Source organism: Leptodactylus fuscus, chromosome 2 (genome assembly GCF_031893055.1).
Source record: "Leptodactylus fuscus isolate aLepFus1 chromosome 2, aLepFus1.hap2, whole genome shotgun sequence".
Taxonomy (NCBI): Eukaryota; Metazoa; Chordata; class Amphibia; order Anura; family Leptodactylidae; genus Leptodactylus; species Leptodactylus fuscus.
In genome coordinates this window covers 66,113,812-66,137,959 of record NC_134266.1, presented here as the reverse complement: position 1 = coordinate 66,137,959, position 24,148 = coordinate 66,113,812, and the positions used below count along the sequence as shown (strand labels likewise).

The 24,148-nt window shown below is 43.4% G+C and overlaps 1 protein-coding gene across 1 annotated transcript in view; it reads right to left on the bottom strand.

Moving 5' to 3' along the window:
• LOC142194053 (fibrinogen-like protein 1-like protein) overlaps positions 1-658 on the bottom strand; it is a 31,107-nt gene extending 30,449 nt beyond the window's left edge. Inside the window, exon 1 of the mRNA XM_075263079.1 lies at positions 608-658. Coding sequence (XP_075119180.1) covers positions 608-611 — 4 coding nt within the window. The 5' untranslated portion in view covers positions 612-658. The remainder of the gene's footprint in view (positions 1-607) is intronic.
• Positions 659-24,148: the final 23,490 nt, after the last annotated feature.

The window sequence follows — 24,148 nt, the reverse complement described above, 5'->3', positions numbered from 1 at the left end:
CACATGAATTAAATGTTCAGAAAGAATGGAAATAAGGCCCCCAGGACCCTGAGAGCGCAGCACATCAATTAGCGGATATTCAGAAATGGCACTTGGCTGCGTAGGAAATATTGAGGAAAGGGCATGTCGTATTTGAAGAAATCTAAAGAATTGATTCGAGGAATCTCACGTGAAGTAGTTAAGGAGTAACAAACACTCCTTGTGTGTGCAGATCCACCAAGGAGGACACACCATATCGTGACCAGGACTGGGCACCAGGCAACTCAAAGAGGTCAGTTAAACCAGGATTATCCCATAAAGGGGTTTCCACAGGGGTATCAGAATAGGAAGACACCTTCCGGGCCTGCTTCCAGACCTGCACTGCCAAGGTGTCTAGCACAAAGTATAGCAGCTATTTGATTATTGCATAAATTAATATTTTGTGGTTCGTTTGTGGCTTGGATGACTATTATAGAGTTGCCCCAGGAACCAGTGACAAAATCCAGCTGTAAGAAGACCTCCACAAGACCACTTGTAAAATGGTGAAATCATTACATTTATTAGATTAAAAAGTGAACAGATCATTAGGTACAATAAAGAACAAGGCAAAAAAAATAAGTTGTCTTACCCATTCTTGTCCAAGTAGAGTTGGGCTCCAAAAATTGGTAGCAAACCAGTCCTATTTATACAATATAGACCATTGGGAGGGGATGTAACCACTTTATCAGAACAGCTGGGAACCAGAGGTAAATAATGTTTAATAAGTAGGCGTGATGGTGACTCCTCTCTGTTTGAGGAACTGAAGGATCTATCTAGATTACATGAATATACAAGATAGGGGTGATAGGACTGTGCAATGAATACTGAAGACCGGCCAAGACGATGATTCAGCTGATATATAACACCCAGGGAGAAGCAGCAGCAATGTGTTATATACTGAGGATGGAACAGAGTGAGAAGTGATCATACATCCTACAGACACAGAGGGATGGAGAGGAATGACTGACTAGAGCAGCACAGTAACAGATGGTTTGAGAGCAACATATATCTGTGAATTGTATTCTGTGAAAAAAGAGCAAAGTGAAGACATAGTGTCTTTTAAATGTATGCTAAATTGTGGCGTGTAGGGAAAAATAGTGTAGTACCGTGTTAGCTGGAAAAAAATCATGCAATATTTGATACTTCATGTCAAAAAGACAAAAGTACTATAGGTCTGATACCTTTATTGGCAAACCAGAAAATTCATATTTGCAAGCTTTAAAAGCACAGAGGCGAATAACTGAGCGCACAGCACAACACTGGCAAGATGTGTGATGTGAAAGAAATCGCTTGGACAATATTATTTAATCTCAACAATTCTCCATCAGTAAGGTCATAGGTAACACTCAACGATCAACTGAGCCATAGGGGCCATAGTGGACCTTTCAAGCTCTATTATGCTCCACAGTTGCCCAAACATGAACTATTATCATACTCAGGCGTCTTTTCAGACCCTGAGTATAATAATCAGAGACCAGGGGAGGTGAAGGAATATAATAAACAGTGTTACTCACCTCTCCAGGATCTGATGTTAATCCTAGCAGGCTTCGGGCCTGTATGGTAATGTCCCAGATGTCACATGGTCTTGGATATTACCATACAGGCCCAAACCCTGTGCTAGCAGTACCATACAGTCCCAAAGCCTCTGTTAGCAGTAACAGCCTGTTAACATACAGGCTTGAAGCCTGTACTGCTAGCACAGGCTTCGGGCCTGTATGGTAATGTCCCAGACCACGTGACATCTGGGATATTACCATAAAGGCCCGAAGCCAGCTAGGATTAACACCGGATCCCAGAGAGGCGTGTAACACTGTTTATTATGTTTCCTCACCTCCCCTGGTGCTCCCATTATTATAATTGGGGATCTGAAAAGACTCCCGAGTACAATAATAGCGGTAGTTGAGGCTTGTGGCCTGGGCCCGGGCCTGCTCACAGCCGCCCCCCATGTCCTATAATAGAAGGGGAAGTGGAGGTCGGCTATGAGCAGGCCCGGGGAGGTAGGTAAATAGGCCACTACCTGCTGGGGATACACCAGCAGGTAGCAGCCTATTATAAAAAAAAAAAAAAAGTATGCTACTTACCTACCTTCTCCCTCCTTACCTTACCTGCTCCCGCCGCTTCCTCTTTTCACCCGGCAATAACACGTCTGCATCTTGATGTCTCTGCGCTGAGACGTAGAGGTCTAAACCAGCACAGGAGAGGACAGCTTGGGTTGTTTTCAGAGTGGCCCCCTCCTGCACTAGTTTAGAAAAAAAAAAATAATCAAATTGCTGCGGATGCCGCCCCCTCTGGCCGCCGCCTCACCTTGCCTCATTAGAGGTGCAGCCCTGCTGTAATCTTTAAAACATTGGAAGAAGCCTTGAGCATAAATCTTAGCTTAGCAGATACCCAGCACCAATTGAAGAACCCATAGGCCTAGAAACTACTGAGCGAAAATGAAATCAGAATAAAAGCAATATCCAAATTGTCCAATTTTCCAAAGGTTTCTGAAGAGCTTTAGACAGGTGTGACTTAGATACTTTAAATTTGGATTTCCCTTTAATTCCTGCAGATGTGAAGAGCGCAATGTGATTAATTTTATCGTGCGATGAGAAGGCATAAATGGCTTTAAAAATGCTTTTGTAGTAACACATGCTAAATACTTCTCACAATCTAAGATTCAGTTTTTATCACAGGCAGGAAAAAGCAGTCTGAGCTGATCTGAAGACATTCTCATTATACATTTCCTCATTAGAAAGTACATTCTCATACTCTTTCAGCAGGGATTTTTTTAATCTTTTCTCATCCTCTGAGGTCAATAAATATCTGTGTTTTTGTTCTTGCGTGCTGTTTTCTTAGATGAGTAGTTGTAATAAAGGGAATGTTGTATTAGAGAGTTTGTCAAGTTGAGAGCCCTGTTATTACGACATTGCAGGACCGTTCAGAATAGTTTGTGTTGGACCCAACGCTCTAATACAGAAGGGGTTGAAGAACATCATTTTGGACATAGATACAACATGCAGTTCAACTGTTTTACTTTATTTGCTCCTTTTTATTTACAATGACGAGCAGAAGGGTAACAATGGTTTGAACTTTTGACTTTCAGACTCCACATCCCACCATCCACTACAGCTTAGAATGTACTACCATTATTTTATAGACAATCATCTTGGCTAGCTCATACATAAATTTGACTTGCAACCAAGAGCTTAACTAGCAAAGACTGGGCCCCCTCCAAATTTTTGACTTGGGGCCCCCTCCCATGGAATAGCACCCCCTTTTCTGGCCTTCACACAGTATAACACCCCATTTACACACATTATAATGTCCCAAAATGGCATCCACACAGTATTATGTCCCCCAGCGTCCCCTGCACACAGTATTATGCCCCCATAAAGGCCCCTGCACACAATATTATGTCCGACAGTGGCCCCTCCACACAGTGTTATGTCCCATAGAGGCCCCTCTACAAAGTATTATGTTCCATAGCGGCCCCTTCACACAGTATTATGTTGCATACTGGACCCTCCACACAGTATTATGTCCCATAGTGGCTGCTCCACACAGTATTATGGCCAATAGTAGACCACACCTCAGCTATTATTATGCTCTGGAGTCTTTTCAGACGCTAGAGTATAATGATCAGAGGTCCAGGAGAGGTGCAAACATAAAAAACAGTGTTTCTCACTTTGCCTGGCTTAGGCGCACTCCCTGCTGCTTTGGTCCTCTTCAATGTCGGCAGTGTTGTCACATGGGCCATGTTATGTCTGGGATGTCATTAACCCCTTCCCGCCGTCCGCCATAATACTACGGCACATGCCAGGTGTTTAAACATGGTGGCCTCCAGGAGCCAGGTGGCCGCCATAGCCACCGGATGTCTACTGTTTTACACAGTAGACAACCAGCGCTGATGCACCCGGTCAGTGCCTGCACCGATCAGAGGCATTAACCCCTCCGGCGCCTCGGTCAAAGCTGACCGAGGCGCCATTTTCCCGGCGGCACCCATTTTGCCAGTGAGCACCGGTGCCTGGAGCATTCTCCAGGGCCAATGTCACGTTGGCATGACAGCTAGGAGCCTTGTAAAGGTTCCCCGGCCAGTCTACAATGATTTTCTTTTGCAGGCTGCTCTATGCAGCCTGCAAAAGAAATGACAATTTTTTACAATGTATTGCAATGCATTAGCATTGTAATGCATTGCATTAGTGATCAGACCCCCTGGGGTTCAAGATCTCTAGGGGGTCTGATAAATGCAAAAAAAAATAAAAAAAAGTAAAAAAAAATAAAAATTAAAAAGTATTAAAAATTCAAATCACCCCACTTTCCCTAGAGCACACATAAAAGTAGTTAAATACTGTGAAACACATACATATTAGGTATCCCTGTGTCCAAAAACGCCCGCTCTACAAATCTATAAAAAAAAAATTTCCTCTACAGTAAAAGCTGTAGCGGTAAATAAAGTCAAAAGTGCCAAACCACCATTTTTTCACTGTTTTGCCTCTGATAAAAATTTGAATAAAAAGTGATCAAAGCAATAGACATTCCCCAAAATGGTATAACTAAAAAGTACACCCGGCCCCGCAAAAAAAAACAAAACACTCTATACATCCCCATGCACGGAAGTATAAAAAAGTTACAGGTGTCAGAGTATGGCGACTTTTAGAATAAATAAATAAAATTGGCACAATTGGCACAAGGGTTAAAATGTAAATAAAACCATATAAATTTGGTATCTCCAGAATTGTACCAAAACATAGAATACAGGTGACATGTCATTTTGGTTGCACAGTGAACGCCGTAAAAACGAATCCCATAACAAAATTGCAGACATGCACTTTTTCTTCAAATCCCCCCCATTCTGATTTTTTTTCCAGCTTCCCAGTACATTGTACAGAATAATTCATGGTGGCATCATGAAGAAAAATTTGTCCTGCAAAGATTAAGACCTCATATGGCTCTGAGAGCAGAGAAATAAAAAAGTTATGGGCTTTGGAACGGGGAAAGTCAAAAATGCAAAAGGAAAATCAAAAAATGCCATCGGCGGGAAGGGGTTAATGAGGGCCAACGTTTACAAGGAATCACTCTGGAGTGCAGGAAAGGTGAGTAACAGTGGTTTTTATGTTCGCTCACTTCAACTGGACCTCTGATACTCCAGGGTCTGAGAAAACCCCAGAGTACAATAATAGCAGTGTCTGTTGGGCCTCACTTACCGAATCCCGCTCCTGCTCACAGCTGCATCTCCTTTCTGCTCTTCAGGGAGTCCCAGCAATGTGATAAGGGATTCAGCAGCAGAGGTGGCTATGAGCAGGAGCTGGGATCGGTACATAAATAGGGCCCATTATCTTCTGAGATTACTCCAGGCGGTTGTGGCCTATAAAAAAAAAAAAAAATCAGCTGCTATCCCGATACTTATGCCACTGCTTGCAACTATTTAGTATCCGATTAGTTATGCAGATTCTTGTCATGTAACTGCATTGTTACTGTTTTGCTCCTGGTGGTGGAAAAATCTTTTTCTTCTTGAATACTACAAATTACAACCTGTTCTCACATTCCCTAATAGCTCAGTGTGTTATTAGGTTGAATCCCAAGCAAAAAGTCACTGGTTCAAAAATTGAGGATAAGCCAAGAAGAATATATTATATACATTATAAAGCTCATCAATAGCAGTGACGAAGATCAGGAATATACAGTGACAATTTCTTCTAGCTCCACCTACTTATTCATTTTTTAGCATTCATTTTGAGATTCCGTGTTTTTGTGTTGGTCACTATTTACATTTGTGCTGATTTACTTGTTTTGTTCCCCTCCACACTATCATCTATTAGTAAATCATATAGTCATATATAGCTATATACCTATACAGTGTATGCTTTACTTCATAAAATCGAATTTTAGCATTTTAATTTTTTATTTTTGTGCCTCTTCTACAAAGTTTCCATATAGATAGGAGTTATGTAACTGTAACCGGTGAGCTATACTGTTTCCATATCTCCAGAGTTATGTGAGTATTGTAGCTCAGGCTACGCTCATATCTGTGCTCGAGTCTCTGTTGCAGTCTGCGTCCAAACTCCTTGGATGAAATAGTCGCGCAAATTTGATTTTTTTGTAACCCCTGTGTGCAGTTCAAGGCAACGAGGGGTTAACAGTTTGCAAACATTGTGCATGCAGCATGAAAGCAATTGTGATTGTTTATCAAATCCTTGGAGGATGGGAGGGGCTGCTTGGCAGGGGAGACCATGTGCTCAGGCAGTCTGCAGGAGAGAGGGATCACAGGTGGATGCAGGAATAAGATCTCCTGAGCTCCCAGAGGCTGAAAGCAACAAGAAAGAGGATTTAATTCCTTCAGAGAAAAGGTTACCAACTCCACAGGACGATTTGCCGAAAATACAGGGTATTCATACTCTCCACAACCGACGGAGGCGCCTCCCTGCTACACCGGAACGTTCTTCCAGACTTAACCCTTTGGCAGCCTGTTGGACAGGACAGCATTAATTCCTCTGGAACTGTAAGTGTACCTACCACCAGCATTCTTATTTAGACTGCATCCTATGATCCAGGAGTGAGTTGTTCTTGTCTAGTATAACTTTTTAAGCTGAGCACTGCAGAAGGAGTAAAAGAGACTTGATGCATCCAGGCACCTGCTGTGCTGCCATGTCCTATTGTAAGGGATAGAGCCTGCTGCTGCTGATAGATGATTGTAGCCAGTACTGGATTTTCTGCAGTGTACCAAATCTTCTGGACTAAGGAATATTACCCTGCTAGGAATTAAAGGAGCATTGTTCATTTCTGACATATTTCATGTGCACCAACGAAAGAAGATTCTTTCCAGAACCGCGGCAACAGGCCTTGTATTAAGACTGAGCTTTGTGATTGTTATACATTGTCCTTGGGCTTTGCCATATAGACCTGCCATTTTCTAGATAGGTTTATCGTTTAAAGTATTATACCTTACTGATGCTGTGAATGTTATTGCATATTGTACTTCATCATTACTTTATTAAGTTCCATATAAAGGTTTCTTTGTTTATACCACAATCCTCTCTGGCGTGTTGGTGTGGGCGGGGCTTTCCCTTGTCAAGCCCCGGACAGAGATCTGAAGAAAGGTACTGTCAACCCGGAAGCACCAGAATATCACCGACAAGGGTGGAGGCACTGCGCTAAGCAAGGTAGAACGGCAACTAATACTTATCCGAACGCCCCGCTACCAGGGGGTGTGGCCAAAGGGGGTGTTACATTGGAGGCACTGCTGAGATTCGAAAAACCAACAAACCCCTATACAGTTGCAATGGAGAACTTAGCTGAGAGAGATGTGGCTGAATGGTGTAAGGAGATGGACATTCCTGCAGAATGTAGTTTCGCAGTGACTGGAGAGTTCCATGACACCCTGGATAATGAGGTCATACAAGTGGTGAGCACACTTCATGGAGTAAATCGTCCTAAGGTAGTGGACCGGAAGAATGTAACTTCTCAGAAAATGATTTCGGCTTTAATAATGACAGATAAAGCCCTAGATAGAGACTGTATACCAATCATTCTGGTTGTACCACGAGAGCAAGGTCGGCGGTGGAGAATCACCTGGCCTTTGAGGTCTGAAGTGGGAGTGTGCCAAGATGAAGAATCTGAACAGGGGGAGTCCAGTCCTGTCCCTTTTCATAATCCTACAAGCACTCAGTCTGATGGAGCAGTAGACACTACTTCTACTCTACTTACTGCCATAGGAAAGTTGGTCGACCAGATTGGGAAGGTGCATCTTGAAGGAAGTTATCGTCGGTTGAGAATCTTCTCAGGCACCATCCCAGTACCCTCTGGAGAAGATCGGTACGAAACCTGGAGAGATGTCACCATGCAATGCCTGGATGAATGGCAATGCTCGGATGGGGTGAAAAGGCAGCGAATTGTGGAGAGTCTCAAAGGTCCCGCTATGGAAGTGGTGCAGGCTGCTTGGAGAGGAAAGCCGCAGGCCACTTATCAGGACTACATGGAGGCCCTTGAAGATGCATTTGGGTCGCCTGAAGACGCCACTGACCTCTTATTCAAACTTCGTACCACATACCAAGAATCTGATGAGAAACTGTCTGACTATCTCTACAGATTGGATAAACTTGTGCACCGCATAGTGGCAAAAGGAGGACTTAGCCCTAATGAAGTGGATCAATGTCGTCTGAATCAGGTGTTGCGAGGGGCATTGACTCATAACCCTATCGCTCAGCGGTTGAGGTGTAGCAACAAGGACAAGATTCCACTGCCATTTCATCAGTTACTTAAGGAGGTGAGGCAGGAAGAAGCTACCCTGGCGGCCCGGGAACAAATCCCTGCGAGAATCGCCACAGTGGCCATACGCACCGAGTCTAATAGCAGAGAAGAGGAGCTGTTGAAAATTATTGAGAAACAGGGGGAGAAAATTGCCCAACTCATCAAGACGACTGAAGCTCTTATATTTCAGAAGCAGCAAGCAGCCACTAGCGGCTTACAGGAGAAGAAAGATCCTATCCGATCACCAACCTGCTTTAGGTGTGGGGAACTTGGACATCTGTATAAGCAGTGTCCGAAGAGATGGGGTCCCAAGAAGCCTGATTCCTCTTCTGGGTCAGAAGTGTACCATGTCGGGAAACGGAAAAAGGGTCCAGTAGAAGCCCATACCGGCCCCCCAGAGACCACCAGAACAAGGGAGAATGCCACCCCTCAGCAAACTTTCACTGTACAACTTCCTGGGGGCTTAGTGGGACCTGCCCCTCAGGTGTCTGCTTACATCAATGAGCAGCCTTGTAATGTCCTATTGGATAGCGGGTCACAAGTGTCAGTTCTTTTTGAAGATTGGTACAAGAAGTATTTACCTAATGTCCCTCTACAACCACTTTCGGGACTAGTCGTCTGGGGACTGAGTGATCGGAGTTACCCTTACAAAGGATATGTGTCCGTTACACTACGGTTCTCAAAGGGTGTTGCCGGAATTGAAAAAGAAGTCCCCATCTTGGCGTTGGTGTGTCCGAAGACAGATGCTGGTCCTGTATCCACACCTCTGATAGTGGGAACTAATGCTAATATCTTCCTCAAGCTAGCCCAATGGTGCAAAGAAGTTGGGGGAGACAACTATCCCCAGACCCTCTCCATTCACCCCACGTGTCTAGCTGCCTATGCTAAGAAGGAAGAGGAAAGAAGGAAGGTGCTGAGCCCGGACTGTTTCGACCCATGTTTTGAGAACAGTGATGTGCCTGCAGAGGAGAAAGAGCTACTTATCCAAGGTTTTATGGAGAGGGGAGCAGCTTTCTCGTTGGGAGACTGGGATCTGGGGCTCGCTAAAGGAGTGGAGCATCGAATTCGTCTCACTGATGAGAGACCATTTCGAGAAAGGTCCAGGCGGTTGGCTCCCGCTGATGTTGAAGACGTCCGACAGCACTTGAGGGGTCTGCTTGAAACAGGAGTGATCTGCGAGTCAAATAGCCCCTACGCTTCTCCCATTGTAGTTGCACGAAAGAAGTCTGGGAAGATTCGTATGTGTGTGGACTATCGAACGCTTAACAAACGCACCGTCACTGATCAGTATGCAGTGCCCAGAGTTGATGAGGCATTGGATTGTCTACAAGGGAGTCAGTGGTTCTCAGTGTTGGATTTGCGAAGCGGATATTACCAGATCTCCATGAGTAAGGAAGATCGAGAGAAAACTGCCTTCATATGTCCCTTAGGGTTCTACGAGTTTTTACGGATGCCCCAAGGGGTGACTGGCGCCCCGGCTACTTTCCAAAGGTGCATGGACAACGTGATGGGGGATATGAACCTCAGAGAAGTCTTAGTCTACCTTGATGACCTGATTGTGTTTGGAAGGACTCTAGAAGAACATAACAGGAGATTGTTCAAAGTCTTGGACCGATTGAAGGAGGCTGGATTGAAGTTGTCCCTGGACAAGTGCTGTTTCTGCCAGAAATCCGTCAAATACGTGGGACATATTGTCAGTCGGGATGGGATTGCCACTGACCCTGCTAAAGTGGAAGCTGTTGTGAATTGGCCGAGGCCCACCAAGCTAGCTGAACTCCGGTCCTTTCTCGGATTCTGCAACTACTACCGCAGATTTGTACCACAGTTCTCCAAGATCGCTAAACCGTTGACAAATCTTACCCAGGGGTACCCACCGCCCCGCGGGTCAGCTCCACACAAGAAACCTCCAAACCAGACTTACTTCAAGGCTAATGAACCCTTTGGAGAAAGGTGGACAGATAAGTGTGAAGAGGCGTTTGAGAAACTGAAGTCTTGTCTAACTCAGGCCCCAGTGTTGGCTTATGCAGATCCTAACAAGCCCTACGTACTGCATGTGGATGCTTCATTTGAAGGACTAGGGGCTGTGTTGTATCAGGAGCATGAGGACTCTCTCCGACCCGTTTACTATGTCAGCCGGGGATTGACCCGCAGTGAGCGTAACTATCCAGCGCACAAACTTGAGTTTCTGGCTTTGAAGTGGGCCGTAGTGGACAAGCTTCATGACTACCTCTACGGAGTGAAGTTCCAAGTGCACACTGACAATAATCCCTTGACGTATGTGCAAACTACGGCCAAACTGGATGCCACTGGACATCGATGGTTAGCTGCCCTAGCTGTCTATGATTTCAGTCTCAAATACAGACCGGGCACCACCAACATTGATGCGGATGCCCTCTCTAGGCTGCCTAGGCAACTCGAGAAGGAAGATGAGGATGGGTGGATAGAGGTTCCTGCTCCAGACCTGAAAGTCATGTGTCAGTTACAAAGAGCCGGAGGTGCCTCTAACCGAGGTTACGTGCATTCCCTGGGAGCCTCGGAGGAAGCTATCCCTTCGTTGTACTGCTGGGTAACGAATGTGAATCAAGACTCTCTGCCTCGGTTGTCTCGGCTGCAGATTGAAACCGCCCAGAAGGAAGATCCAGCAGTGGGGACAGTTCGGTGGTGGATTAATAGAGGCCAGAGGCCTGGGAGGCTGGAGTTGAAGTCTGAAGAGGCCCTCCTACTGGCTAAGCAGGCGAAGTGGCTGGTAATGAGACATGGACTGTTGTACCGAGAGGCTGAGCGGCGGAAGAGAGGGTCGAGGAGGCAATTAGTTCTGCCTGCTGTCTTCAGAGAGAGTGTTCTGAAAGCACTGCATGATGAGCATGGCCACTTAGGGGCAGAGAAGACTACTCACCTTGTGGCTGATAGGTTCTACTGGCCAAAAATGGAGAATGACATCGCCAAATATTGCAAAGATTGTGCTCGATGTGTCTTGAGGAAGACCTTACCAACCCGTTCTGCTCCTCTTACAAACATTACTAGTGATGGCCCATTGGATCTTGTATGCATTGACTTCCTCTCCATTGAACCAGATGAAGGGAACATCAGTAATGTCCTAGTAATAACTGATCACTTCACCAGATATGCTCAAGCCTACCCTACTAAGGATCAAAAGGCTGTAACTGTGGCCAAAACTTTGTGGGAGAAGTTTTTTGTACATTATGGATTGCCTGCCCGCATTCACTCTGATCAAGGTCGAGATTTTGAAAGTCGACTCATCAAAGAGCTGTGTGAGGTCTGCGGGATCAAGAAGTCTAGAACCACTCCCTTTCATCCACAGGGTGACCCACAACCTGAGAGATTCAATAGGACTTTGCTGAACATGCTGGGCACCCTGAAGTCAAAACAAAAGGGGCGATGGAGCCGCCACCTGAGCCAGTTGGTGCACGCCTACAATTGTACAAAAAATGAGTCTACCGGGTTCTCCCCCTACTTCCTCATGTTCGGAAGGGAGGCCCGATTGCCTGTGGATATCAGCTTTGGTGTTTCCACTGATAAGTCTTCTGGAAGAAGTTATCTTCAGTATGTATCCCAGCTGCAGCAAGAGCTCAAAGAGGCGTATAAACTGGCCGAGCAAGCTTCAGGACAGTCTGGCAGAAGGAATAAGGCTCGACATGATCAAAGAGTTCGGGAACATGAGTTGAAGCCTGGAGATAGAGTTCTGGTGGAGCAGTTGGGACTGCCTGGGAAGCATAAGTTGGCTGATCGTTGGTGTCCAGAGCCCTTCATTGTGGTGGAAAAGCTGCCTGGAGTACCTGCCTATCGGGTTAGGCCTGAGTGTGGGCCTCGGAAGGAAAAAACTTACCATAGACACCATCTGTTGCCTCTGGGACAAAATGTCAATCTGTCAATTCAATCTAACTCTGACATACCGGAGGCTCCTCGACCCCCCCGAAGAAGTAAACGTTTTGAGAAAGAGACTGAAATGGCATCAGTAGATGGGGATAGTGAGACAGATGATGAATGGGGTTATGACGACCCGGGACTCAACAATCCAGTCATTGATACTCATGCCAATAAGGAAGTCGCCTCCAGAGTTGACACTGAAACAGATCTTCCAGATGGACTATCTGAGCAACTAGTGCAAAAGGCTGCATTACCCCCTAGTGATATGGACATTGTTTATGACTCATCTGAGTGGTCAGTGAAAGAGGGGGGGGTCCCTCAACATGAAGAATGTGAAGAGAGGCTTGCAAGCACCAGTCCGGTGTCTGGGGCTGATGAGGGGATCTCTGCCGCACCTGTACGCCCGAGGAGAGTGGTTAGGCCACCCATGATGTTAACCTATGATAATAAGGGAAATGTCACTGAGGTCCCCAGGGTGGTACATCCTAGTATGGTTGGGGCGTGGCCGTATTTTTCCCCCATGCCTTGGTATTATAACTGTGGTCCTAATTTGCCTATTGGTGTGATTAGTCAGGATGATCTAACCTCAAAATTTTTTTCAGGTGATGGCTCTGGACTCTGTGCTGCTCATGTCCAGACCCATCAGGGGGAGAGTGTAACCCCTGTGTGCAGTTCAAGGCAACGAGGGGTTAACAGTTTGCAAACATTGTGCATGCAGCATGAAAGCAATTGTGATTGTTTATCAAATCCTTGGAGGATGGGAGGGGCTGCTTGGCAGGGGAGACCATGTGCTCAGGCAGTCTGCAGGAGAGAGGGATCACAGGTGGATGCAGGAATAAGATCTCCTGAGCTCCCAGAGGCTGAAAGCAACAAGAAAGAGGATTTAATTCCTTCAGAGAAAAGGTTACCAACTCCACAGGACGATTTGCCGAAAATACAGGGTATTCATACTCTCCACAACCGACGGAGGCGCCTCCCTGCTACACCGGAACGTTCTTCCAGACTTAACCCTTTGGCAGCCTGTTGGACAGGACAGCATTAATTCCTCTGGAACTGTAAGTGTACCTACCACCAGCATTCTTATTTAGACTGCATCCTATGATCCAGGAGTGAGTTGTTCTTGTCTAGTATAACTTTTTAAGCTGAGCACTGCAGAAGGAGTAAAAGAGACTTGATGCATCCAGGCACCTGCTGTGCTGCCATGTCCTATTGTAAGGGATAGAGCCTGCTGCTGCTGATAGATGATTGTAGCCAGTACTGGATTTTCTGCAGTGTACCAAATCTTCTGGACTAAGGAATATTACCCTGCTAGGAATTAAAGGAGCATTGTTCATTTCTGACATATTTCATGTGCACCAACGAAAGAAGATTCTTTCCAGAACCGCGGCAACAGGCCTTGTATTAAGACTGAGCTTTGTGATTGTTATACATTGTCCTTGGGCTTTGCCATATAGACCTGCCATTTTCTAGATAGGTTTATCGTTTAAAGTATTATACCTTACTGATGCTGTGAATGTTATTGCATATTGTACTTCATCATTACTTTATTAAGTTCCATATAAAGGTTTCTTTGTTTATACCACAATCCTCTCTGGCGTGTTGGTGTGGGCGGGGCTTTCCCTTGTCAAGCCCCGGACAGAGATCTGAAGAAAGGTACTGTCAACCCGGAAGCACCAGAATATCACCGACAAGGGTGGAGGCACTGCGCTAAGCAAGGTAGAACGGCAACTAATACTTATCCGAACGCCCCGCTACCAGGGGGTGTGGCCAAAGGGGGTGTTACATTTTAAAAACAGTTTTAAGGAATCCTGTATAATGCCCAGATTACTCTGGTGGGGTGTTCTGTATTAAAGGGCCAGTTTCCATGCTCTTAGTAAATGGGATGGCTTATAGGTCATCTTGGGTGTTCATCTGTGAGGAGGACAGACCCCAAGGGCTTGTGAATAAGAGGACACATTTTTCAGTGGTGGTCAGTGAATCCACCACAATAGCAGAAAGGTGATATTCACCACTTCTTGTGAGCTAGGCCTAACATTCAACTGTTGGTTGTTAATTGTATTTCACTGATGAGTTCCATACCCTGTAACTGCAAATCTAACTCAGTAAAGAGAATTTTAGTAAGTAGTCTTTGAGTGTCCTTTATTGTCAGTGGGCGGCTCCAGGTGACGCAGAGGATTGGTATCTGGGTGGCAGTTCAGAGAGGGCAGGCTGAGGAAAGCTTCACGTTTGCCATAGAGGAGTGCGGTGGGTGTCAGCACCTGCTACACAGACATGACTTTAGATGTAAATTCACATTTGGAAGCAGTGGAAGGTCAGCCAGCTGAAAATAATTTATTTTTTTCCTGTAAAAAGCTGTGCACCTGCGTGACCAGGACAAGGTCTGAACAGGTGCACAGCTTTTGGTTATATGAAACACTTGGGTAGATTTATCAATCTCTTTTCACCACTTCTCTAGCATATATACATTGAAATATAGTCTTTACAGTTATCATCTCTGTACTACTGTCTCCAGTTTTATATCTCCTCTGTGCCACTGTGTCCATATACACTCACCGGCCACTTTATTAGGTACACCATGCTAGTAGTGGGTTGGACCCCCTTTTGCCTTCAGAACTGCCTCAATTCTTCGTGGCATAGATTCAACAAGGTGCTGGAAGCATTCCTCAGAGATTTTGGTCCATATTGACATGATGGCATTACACAGTTGCCGCAGATTTGTCGGCTGCACATCCATGATGCGAATCTCCCGTTCCACCACATCCCAAAGATGCTCTATTGGATTGAGATCTGGTGACTGTGGAGGCCATTGGAGTACAGTGAACTCATTGTCATGTTCAAGAAACCAGTCTGAGATGATTCCAGCTTTATGACATGGCGCATTATCCTGCTGAAAGTAGCCATCAGATGTTGGGTACATTGTGGTCATAAAGGGATGGACATGGTCAGCAACAATACTCAGGTAGGCTTTGGCGTTGCAACGATGCTCAATTGGTACCAAGGGGCCCAAAGAGTGCCAAGAAAATATTCCCCACACCATGACATCACCACCACCAGCCTGAACCGTTGATACAAGGCAGGATGGATCCATGCTTTCATGTTGTTGACGCCAAATTCTGACCCTACCATCCGAATGTCGCAGCAGAAATTGAGACTCATCAGACCAGGCAACGTTTTTCCAATCTTCAATTGTCCAATTTCGATGAGCTTGTGCAAATTGTAGCCTCAGTTTCCTGTTCTTAGCTGAAAGGAGTGGCACCCGGTGTGGTCTTCTGCTGCTGTAGCCCATCTGCCTCAAAGTTCGACGTACTGTGCGTTCAGAGATGCTCTTCTGGCTACCTTGGTTGTAACAGGTGGCTATTTGAGTCACTGTTGCCTTTCTATCAGCTCGAACCAGTCTGGCCATTCTCCTCTGGCATCAACAACGCATTTCCGCCCACAGAACTGCCGCTCACTGGATGTTTTTTCTTTTTCGGACCATTCTCTGTAAACCCTAGAGATGGTTGTGCGTGAAAATCCCAGTAGATCAGCAGTTTCTGAAATACTCAGACCAGCCCTTCTGGCACCAACAACCATGCCACGTTCAAAGGCACTCAAATCACCTTTCTTCCCCATACTGATGCTCGGTTTGAACTGCAGGAGATTGTCTTGACCATGTCTACATGTCGAAATGCACTGAGTTGCCGCCATGTGATTGGCTGATTAGAAATTAAGTGTTAACGAGCAGTTGGACAGGTGTACCTAATAAAGTGGCCGGTGAGTGTATATATATATATATATATATATATATATATATATATATATATATATATACAGTCCTATGAAAAAGTTTGGGCACCCCTATTAATCTTAATCATTTTTTGTTCTAAATATTTTGGTGTTTGCAACAGCCATTTCAGTTTGATATATCTAATAACTGATGGACACAGTAATATTTCAGGATTGAAATGAGGTTTATTGTACTAACAGAAAATGTGCAATATGCATTAAACCAAAATTTGACCGGTGCAAAAGTATGGGCACCTCAACAGAAAAGTGACATTAATATTTAGTAGATCCTCCTTTTGCAAAGATAACAGCCTCTAGTCGCTTCCTGTAGCTTTTAATCAGTTCCTGGATCCTGGATAAAGGTATTTTGGACAAACAATTCAAGTTCAGTTAAGTTAGATGGTCGCCGAGCATGGACAGCCCGCTTCAAATCATCCCACAGATGTTCAATGATATTCAGGTCTGGGGACTGGGATGGCCATTCCAGAACATTGTAATTGTTCCTCTGCATGAATGCCTGAGGATTTGGAGCGGTGTTTTGGATCATTGTCTTGCTGAAATATCCATCCCCAGCATAACTTCAACTTCGTCACTGATTCTTGAACATTATTCTCAAGAATCTGCTGATACTGAGTGGAATCCATGCGACCCTCAACTTTAACAAGATTCCCGATGCCGGCATTGGCTACACAGCCCCAAAGCATGATGGAAACTCCACCAAATTTTACAGTGGGTAGCAAGTGTTTTTCTTGGAATGCTGTTTCTTCTTGGACGCCATGCATAACGCCTTTTTTTATAACCAAACAACTCAATCTTTGTTTCCAAAATGAAGTTGGCTTCTCCAAATGTGCTTTTGCATACCTCAGGCAACTCTATTTGTGGCGTACGTGCAGAAACGGCTTCTTTCTCATCACTCTCCCTGACAGCTTCTCCTTGTGCAAAGTGCGCTGTATTGTTACCGATGCACAGTGACACCATCTGCAGCAAGATGATGCTGCAGCTCTTTGGAGGTGGTCTGTGGATTGTCCTTGACTGTTCTCACCATTCTTCTTCTCTGCCTTTCTGATATTTTTCTTGGCCTGCCACTTCTGGGCTTAACAAGAACTGTCCCTGTGGTCTTCCATTTCCTTACTATGTTCCTCACAGTGGAAACTGACAGGTTAAATCTCTGAGACAACGTTTTGTATCCTTCCCCTGAACAACTATGTTGAACAATCTTTGTTTTCAGATCATTTGAGAGCGGGCTGTCCATGCTCGGCGACCATCAAACTTAACTGAACTTGAATTGTTTTGTAGAAAGAAATGGTCCAAAATACCTTCATCCAGGATCCAGGAACTGATTAAAAGCTACAGGAAGCGACTAGAGGCTGTTATCTTTGCAAAAGGAGGATCTACTAAATATTAATGTCACTTTTCTGTTGAGGTGCCCATATTTTTGCACCGGTCAAATTTTGGTTTAATGCATATTGCGCATTTTCTGTTAGTACAATAAACCTCATTTCAATCCTGAAATATTACTGTGTCCATCAGTAATTAGATATATCAAACTGAAATGGCTGCTGCAAACACCAAAATATTTAGAACTAAAAATGATTGATTAATAGGGGTGCCCAAGCTTTTTCATAGGACTGTATATATATATATATATATATATATATATATATATATATATATATATATATATTTTAAATGTGGATTGTGAGCCCCTCATAGAGCTCACAACGTAATTTTTTTTTCCCTATCAGTATGTCTTTTTTTTTTTCTTTGGAATATAGGATGGAAATCCATGCAAAGACAGGGAGAACATACAAACTCCTTGTAGATGGCTTTTTTTGCCCTTGGCAGGATTTGAACACCAGAACCCCAGCGCTGCAAGGCTGCAGTGCTAACCACTGAGCCACCATGTGGTCCCTGTTATATATCCATTCTGTGTCCAGTTTTATATCTCCTTTGTGCCACTGTGTCCAGTTATATACCTCCTCTGTGCCCAGTTATATACCTCCTCTGTGCCTAGTTATATACCTCCTCTGTGCCCAGTTATATATCTCCTCTGTGCCCAGTTATATATCTATTCTGTGTCCAGTTATATATCTCCTCTGTGTCCAGTTATATACCTCCTCTGTGCCCAGTTATATACCTCCTCTGTGCCCAGTTATATACCTCCTCTGTGCCCAGTTATATATCTCCTCTGTGCCCAGTTATATATCTATTCTGTGTCCAGTTATATATCTCCTCTGTGCCCAGTTATATACCTCCTCTGTGCCCAGTTATATACCTCCTCTGTGTCCAGTTATATACCTCCTCTGTGCCCAGTTATATACCTCCTCTGTGCCCAGTTATATACATCCTCTGTGCCACTGATAATAATGTGCTGCCACAAATGGGATGGAATAAGGCTACTCCTTCGTACCCAAATTTTCCCCTTTGGGGAACAGACTTGTGCACCAGCCAATCTCAGCGGGAAAGGCCTACTACCTTCTAACATATCTAGAGTGCTTTCCCTTTATAACAGATGTCGGGGAGACAAGGGTTGGGCAGACTAGATAACATACCTAGTCCTTTTGTGTCAAGGAAGATAAATGACATCTTACTCCCATCTTCTTATTGAGACCCAGAGCTGAGCTTACATGTGTAATGGATCTTGAGAAGAATAGATGTAGGCCAATGGCTCATTCTGACATTTTTTTTCACTCTCATTTCTATTGTTGCTATCATGGGAAAACACATGCTATACTATGAGTCACGCAGTACCTTTGAATTTTATGAGGTCTTTAGTAATTTGCCAAAAGGAACAATATTATATTGTAAATAATTGAACAACTTTACATAATGCAGAGGAAATTGAATAAGCATTATTACTAATGTTTACGGCTATATATTTATATCTGTGCCAGTGCAAGAGAAAAATACAGAGAAAAATATGGAGTTACATAAAAAATGGCACAAAGTCGGAATTGTGGTAGGTTACATTCACTGGAACAGCCATATACACACAATGGCACACATATATTCCACCATGATTCTGTTACTATAATGTAAAGAAAATCATGAAAGAATTACATAACTAAGGAGATTATACAATTTACATCTCTAATATGTCATGAATGAATGTGAATAAAAACTTGTTCCCAATGGAAAACACATTTTGTATATAACAACAATGTAAAATCAAAGTGAAATACAGATAGATATTGTTCTGTGGTAAAGCACATTTCTATTCAAAGGACGTGCTGAATGCAGAACACTAAAGCACAGTTCACATGACACTAGATTTGTATGGTTATTTATTTTCTGTAACCTTGCTATTACTGTATTTCTGAGAATATTTCTGAAGTCGAGGCTAGGAAAGGAAAAAAGAAAAGTTGCAGAAAGTGATCGATATAGTAAGTAATAGCAACCCAAGCGCCACATAGCAAAGACTCAAATGAGCCCCATTATGGTGTCCATCTTGACCCCCAAGGCAGGGGTCTCTCTGGATTGTATTCTCTTAAATATTCCTTATGGTTTCTCATTTGTTTGTTTGTTGAGTATATTTGGTTCTCGCCACCTTATTGCATAATAAGTGGACCATCTAGGGTTTGGTTAAGGGAATATCGTCACTCCGTAGGGAGAGACCACCATTTAGGTGTGTAGAGACTTATTAAGCCAATAGTGCTCCACTGTGCAAAGGAACATGGGAAGAATATGCAAATCCTAACTACATCATGGAAGACAGACTTGCATATCCATCCTCAGAAAGGGCAGCTCGCTAGTGGTCTCCATAGACCACCATAGTAAAGGGGCGGATTATGACGTGGATTCCGCTGTCAAAATCCACCCCTTTGGCCACGTGTGAACTAGCCCTAAGACAAAAATTAAACATTTAACAGAAAGCCATGAAGTGGGCTACATTTGTTGTAAACCCATCTCTATAGGCAAAAAATCAATCATGAAAAGAGCAGACCATCCTATTAGAAATGAATACAGATAGGGATATGAAACATCTCTCCATGAAATAAGCTCAGAAATGACCATTTTTATTTCAGTGAGTCTTTTAGTGCAGTACTAATAAATTCTACATTCAGCATTATGTAAACCATGATAGAAATTATACCTGGCCTTGTATTACCGCACCTATTATCACATATACACCTATCAGCTCACACCTGTTCTAGTTATGTATCTTCTTTATCTTATCTACTCATTCCTCCTACTGAGCAAACATGAAACATTGATCATGTTATAGTATTGACATTAGTATATGCACTTTAGTTTATGCTTCTTAAGATGAGAGAAGCAACTTACACTATTTGGCCAAAAGTGAACACCTATTACATGTATATGAGCATGTTAGAAATCCCAATGTTAAACAATGAGAGTAATATGGAACATGGTTCGCTTTTTTTCTAGTCTTCAGAGATCCTAGAATATAATAATGTTTTTTTGGTTTTTTTTAAATTTTATTAGTGTAGAGGTCACTCTGAGACATGCTATTGTGGGACATTATGCTATGTAGAAGGCTGCTAGGGGACATTACAGTATACTGTGTGGGAGACACTATGGGACATTATACTGCATAGAAGGCCGCTATGGGAGATTATACTGGATGAGGGCACAATATGGGACATTATACTGTGTAGGTGCCCCTATAGGATATTATAATGTGAAGAAAAGGTAGCTATGGGACATTATTCTGTTACAGGAATCTTGGGGGAAATGCTTTCCGAAGAAACAGGGGTCCATGGTGCCTTTAATTCACCCCTGCAGTAGAACATGCATATTTATGGTGAAATTGGGAGAAATAGCTGTCTTAGCTCTTGTTCGCATCTGCTTTTGTACTCCGTCAGGGAGAGTCCGCATGGAGACTCCCTGACCGGAATACAAACGTAATTGCAAGTGCTGTGCTGTAAAAGTACACAGACCCCACAGACTATAATGGGGTCCATGTGCTTGGCGCGCACTGCCCGCACGAATCATGCAAACAGGAAAGTAGATGGTGAACTACTTTCCGGTCCGCATGATGCCTGTGAAGATCCGACAGTAAGCACACGTACCCCATTATAGGCTATGGGGTCCGTGTGCTTTTACTGCACCAGCGCTTGCACTTGTGTTTGGTATTCTATTCGGGGGGTCCTCATGCAGACTCACCCGTTTGGAATCCAAACGGTGATGTGAACAAGGAGTAATGTATGGCTAGCATTACTTTATCAAAGAACCAGATATTTTTTACAGCAGGTAACTTATTTAAGTCAGAGCAACCATTGAGCAATTCCAGATAATATGATATGATGATAACACAATTGCAGTCAGTAATGAGGTTTTAATTATTTTAATCAAAATACTATTAGATTTTATAATGAAGTGCGCTTAGAAAAAGCGTACACGTTCCTATAATTAGCGCTATTACTATCTGACAGTTACTGTTACAGCGCACTCCTCATCTTGGCTGATATCTCAGCTATACTGCCTTCTATATGACAGTCAGTGTTGTAGCACATGACATTAACCATTGCAGCAAACTCCTCATTTTGGTTAATATCTTAGCTCTAGTACATTACATATGGCAGTCACCATTGCAGCAAACTCCTCATTTCATCTCCATACACACAAACCTATGCCTTGCCAGTTTTTAATGGCTAGAACACTGAATGACCCTTTATTCTCTATGGCCTCATACACATGTTCGTATCACCGGTTCATATAGGTTGCTGTGGAAACTAGTAGATTATAATTCAGCTTGTTTGTAATGACAGGTCATAAATTGGGTAAAAAGGACTAGTTTCCACTTGGACTATGAAGCAGAAGTGCAATTTATCCCCGTGGGATTTCAGCGTCCTTTTGCATGTTACTCTCTTATAGGGAGTCCAAACATTTACCGCGTTGGTTGAATCCAGAAATTACACCTAGCCGAAAAAATAAATTGTTTGCGCAATGGCGGAGATGGGGAATAATGGTGGTACGTCACCTGCTTTACCCTGCTGAGGTAAGGTGGCTGACTGTGGAGGAGCTGGTTTCTCAGCTTGATCTGCACCTTTTACGGCATATCCAATACATTCAATTTGCAAGTTTCTTTCATAAATTGGTGCAAGATGTAGAGGAGGGAATACGAGAAAATAAGTTTGACAAGATTCTTTTTTCAGGTGTGATGGTGTCATCTATCACCTTTATTAATGCCCATCTCAAACATGGTTTTAATTTTGGAAGAGGACAGGGAGGACAATAGTAAGATCTTCCTGCCCGAGAAATTGGACAGGAGATGGAAACCGGCAGGCAGTTTTCAAACCCATTCATTTGAATGGGTTTGCAAAATGTCTGCCCATGAGCGCTTGTGAGAGTCTTCTGCTCTCCGTGAGGAAACCGGGTGCTCACTGTCTGCCGGGTTTCCGTCTACTGTCGGCAGAAGACGGAAACCTAAAAACGGAGATCGGGCGCTGGTGTGAACCCGCCCTTAGAACAGCCTTTACTGTACTTTAATTTACTGAGTTAACAAGTTAAAGAAATGGTAGAATTGCTGATTATAAGGAGTGAGTGATACACAAAATTTGCATAACATTGTTTCATTTATAAAAGGAAAGGAAATAATTCAAGTAACTACAGACTATTACATATTACAGCAATGTTGATAATGTAGTTTTCTAATATAACATTTTAATTGTCTGGGATGGATTGTAACTGTAAAGGATGACAGCAGATAGTTCTAGGCTAGGGACATATTTACACTCATGTCTTTTATAGTTCATTTAATTCTTAAGTGCAAAATTAAGCAACTTTATCAATAGTCTTCACATAAAATTGCCTACTATTTTGCTGTTATAGTGTCAGCAAGTTTTTCATGTAACTATCCTTTTGCAATGTCATGCAGTAGATCTGACTGTTCCTGACTGTGTCAGCTCTCTCTGCTCCCCTCCTTCCGTTTTTCATCGTTAGAGATAGAGGCAGTGACACAGAGAGATGATGTACATAGAAGACTAGAGAATGGAAGACACATCACACAGGCTGTACTCAATCAGAATATAGATGCGGAGAGGGGCAGGAACTGTGGCAGGAAGAGGTGAATCATAGAAGTTGTATATATATATATATATATATACATATATATATATATATATAACGGTTTGCAACGGCTTTACAAATCGCAGCATGTCCGTGCTGCGATTTCTTCCGCAAAGTGGGCATGGGATTCGCATGAATCCCATCCCCTTTGCTTGCACTGTAAAACACCGCGATTTTTCCCGCAGCGTCTCCGCTGCAGGCAAATCGTGGCATTTACGTCCCGTGGGGCCCTGGCCTTAGGCCCCATGTTGCGGAAACGCAGCATTTTTTTGTTGCGGTTTTTTGAGCCAAAGTCAGGAGTGGATTGAGCAAAAGGTAGAAGATTATGAACTTCCTATATATTTCCCATTCCTTTTATAGCTATTCTTGGCTTTAGTTAAAAAAACCACAGCAAAATCTGCAACAAAAAAAACAGTGTTTCCACAACTTGGGGCCTTAGCCTTAAGTGTAATTCTAATTTTATTTTTTGCTATTGGGTCAGGGGGTGTTTGGTAAACATTTTTGTAGTATATTTAACTTATGTAACTTCCTCTCAATTAGAAAACAGGCTGTCTCTAACAACTCTCTAACAGAGCTGCTACTAGGGAAAGTCTGTACACATTTTTATTCCCAGTATGTAGGGCTGTAGCATTTACCAATGTGGATAAACATTTCAAATGGTTGTATCTCTGCTTTTATACCACCAAGAAAAATGGTTCTGGTATCACAAGAAAACTGAAACTATCTATAAAAGAACCTGAAATATCACAAGTTAAAAACAAATTGGGAGTTTGAACTTTAGATGCCGCAGTTCATGCTACAAAACCAAAAAAAAAATTCATGACAACTCATCAGTTTTCATAGCCATTCATGAAAACATAATCATTTATTATAGTTTTTACTTCTTTAATCACATTTCCAGTGGTTCAAAAATTTACATCCACATGGTTAGTGTTGGAATGAGATTCCTGGTGAGAGGTCATATAGACTAATGTCCATGACATATGGTTTATGTTTATGAATGGCAGCACCTGCAATAGAATTTTTGGTCGTAAATTCCTGGTGGTCTACCAAATAAAATATTTCTAGGGGCCCACAGACCACCAACCCTTGGAGATAGACAGTAGAGCCCATCAAATGTGGTACTTTGGTGGACCAGGCAGACACTACGTGCGATTAGTCAGCTACAAAAAAATTATGTAGTATGGGGCCACACGGTGGCTCAGTGGTTAGCACT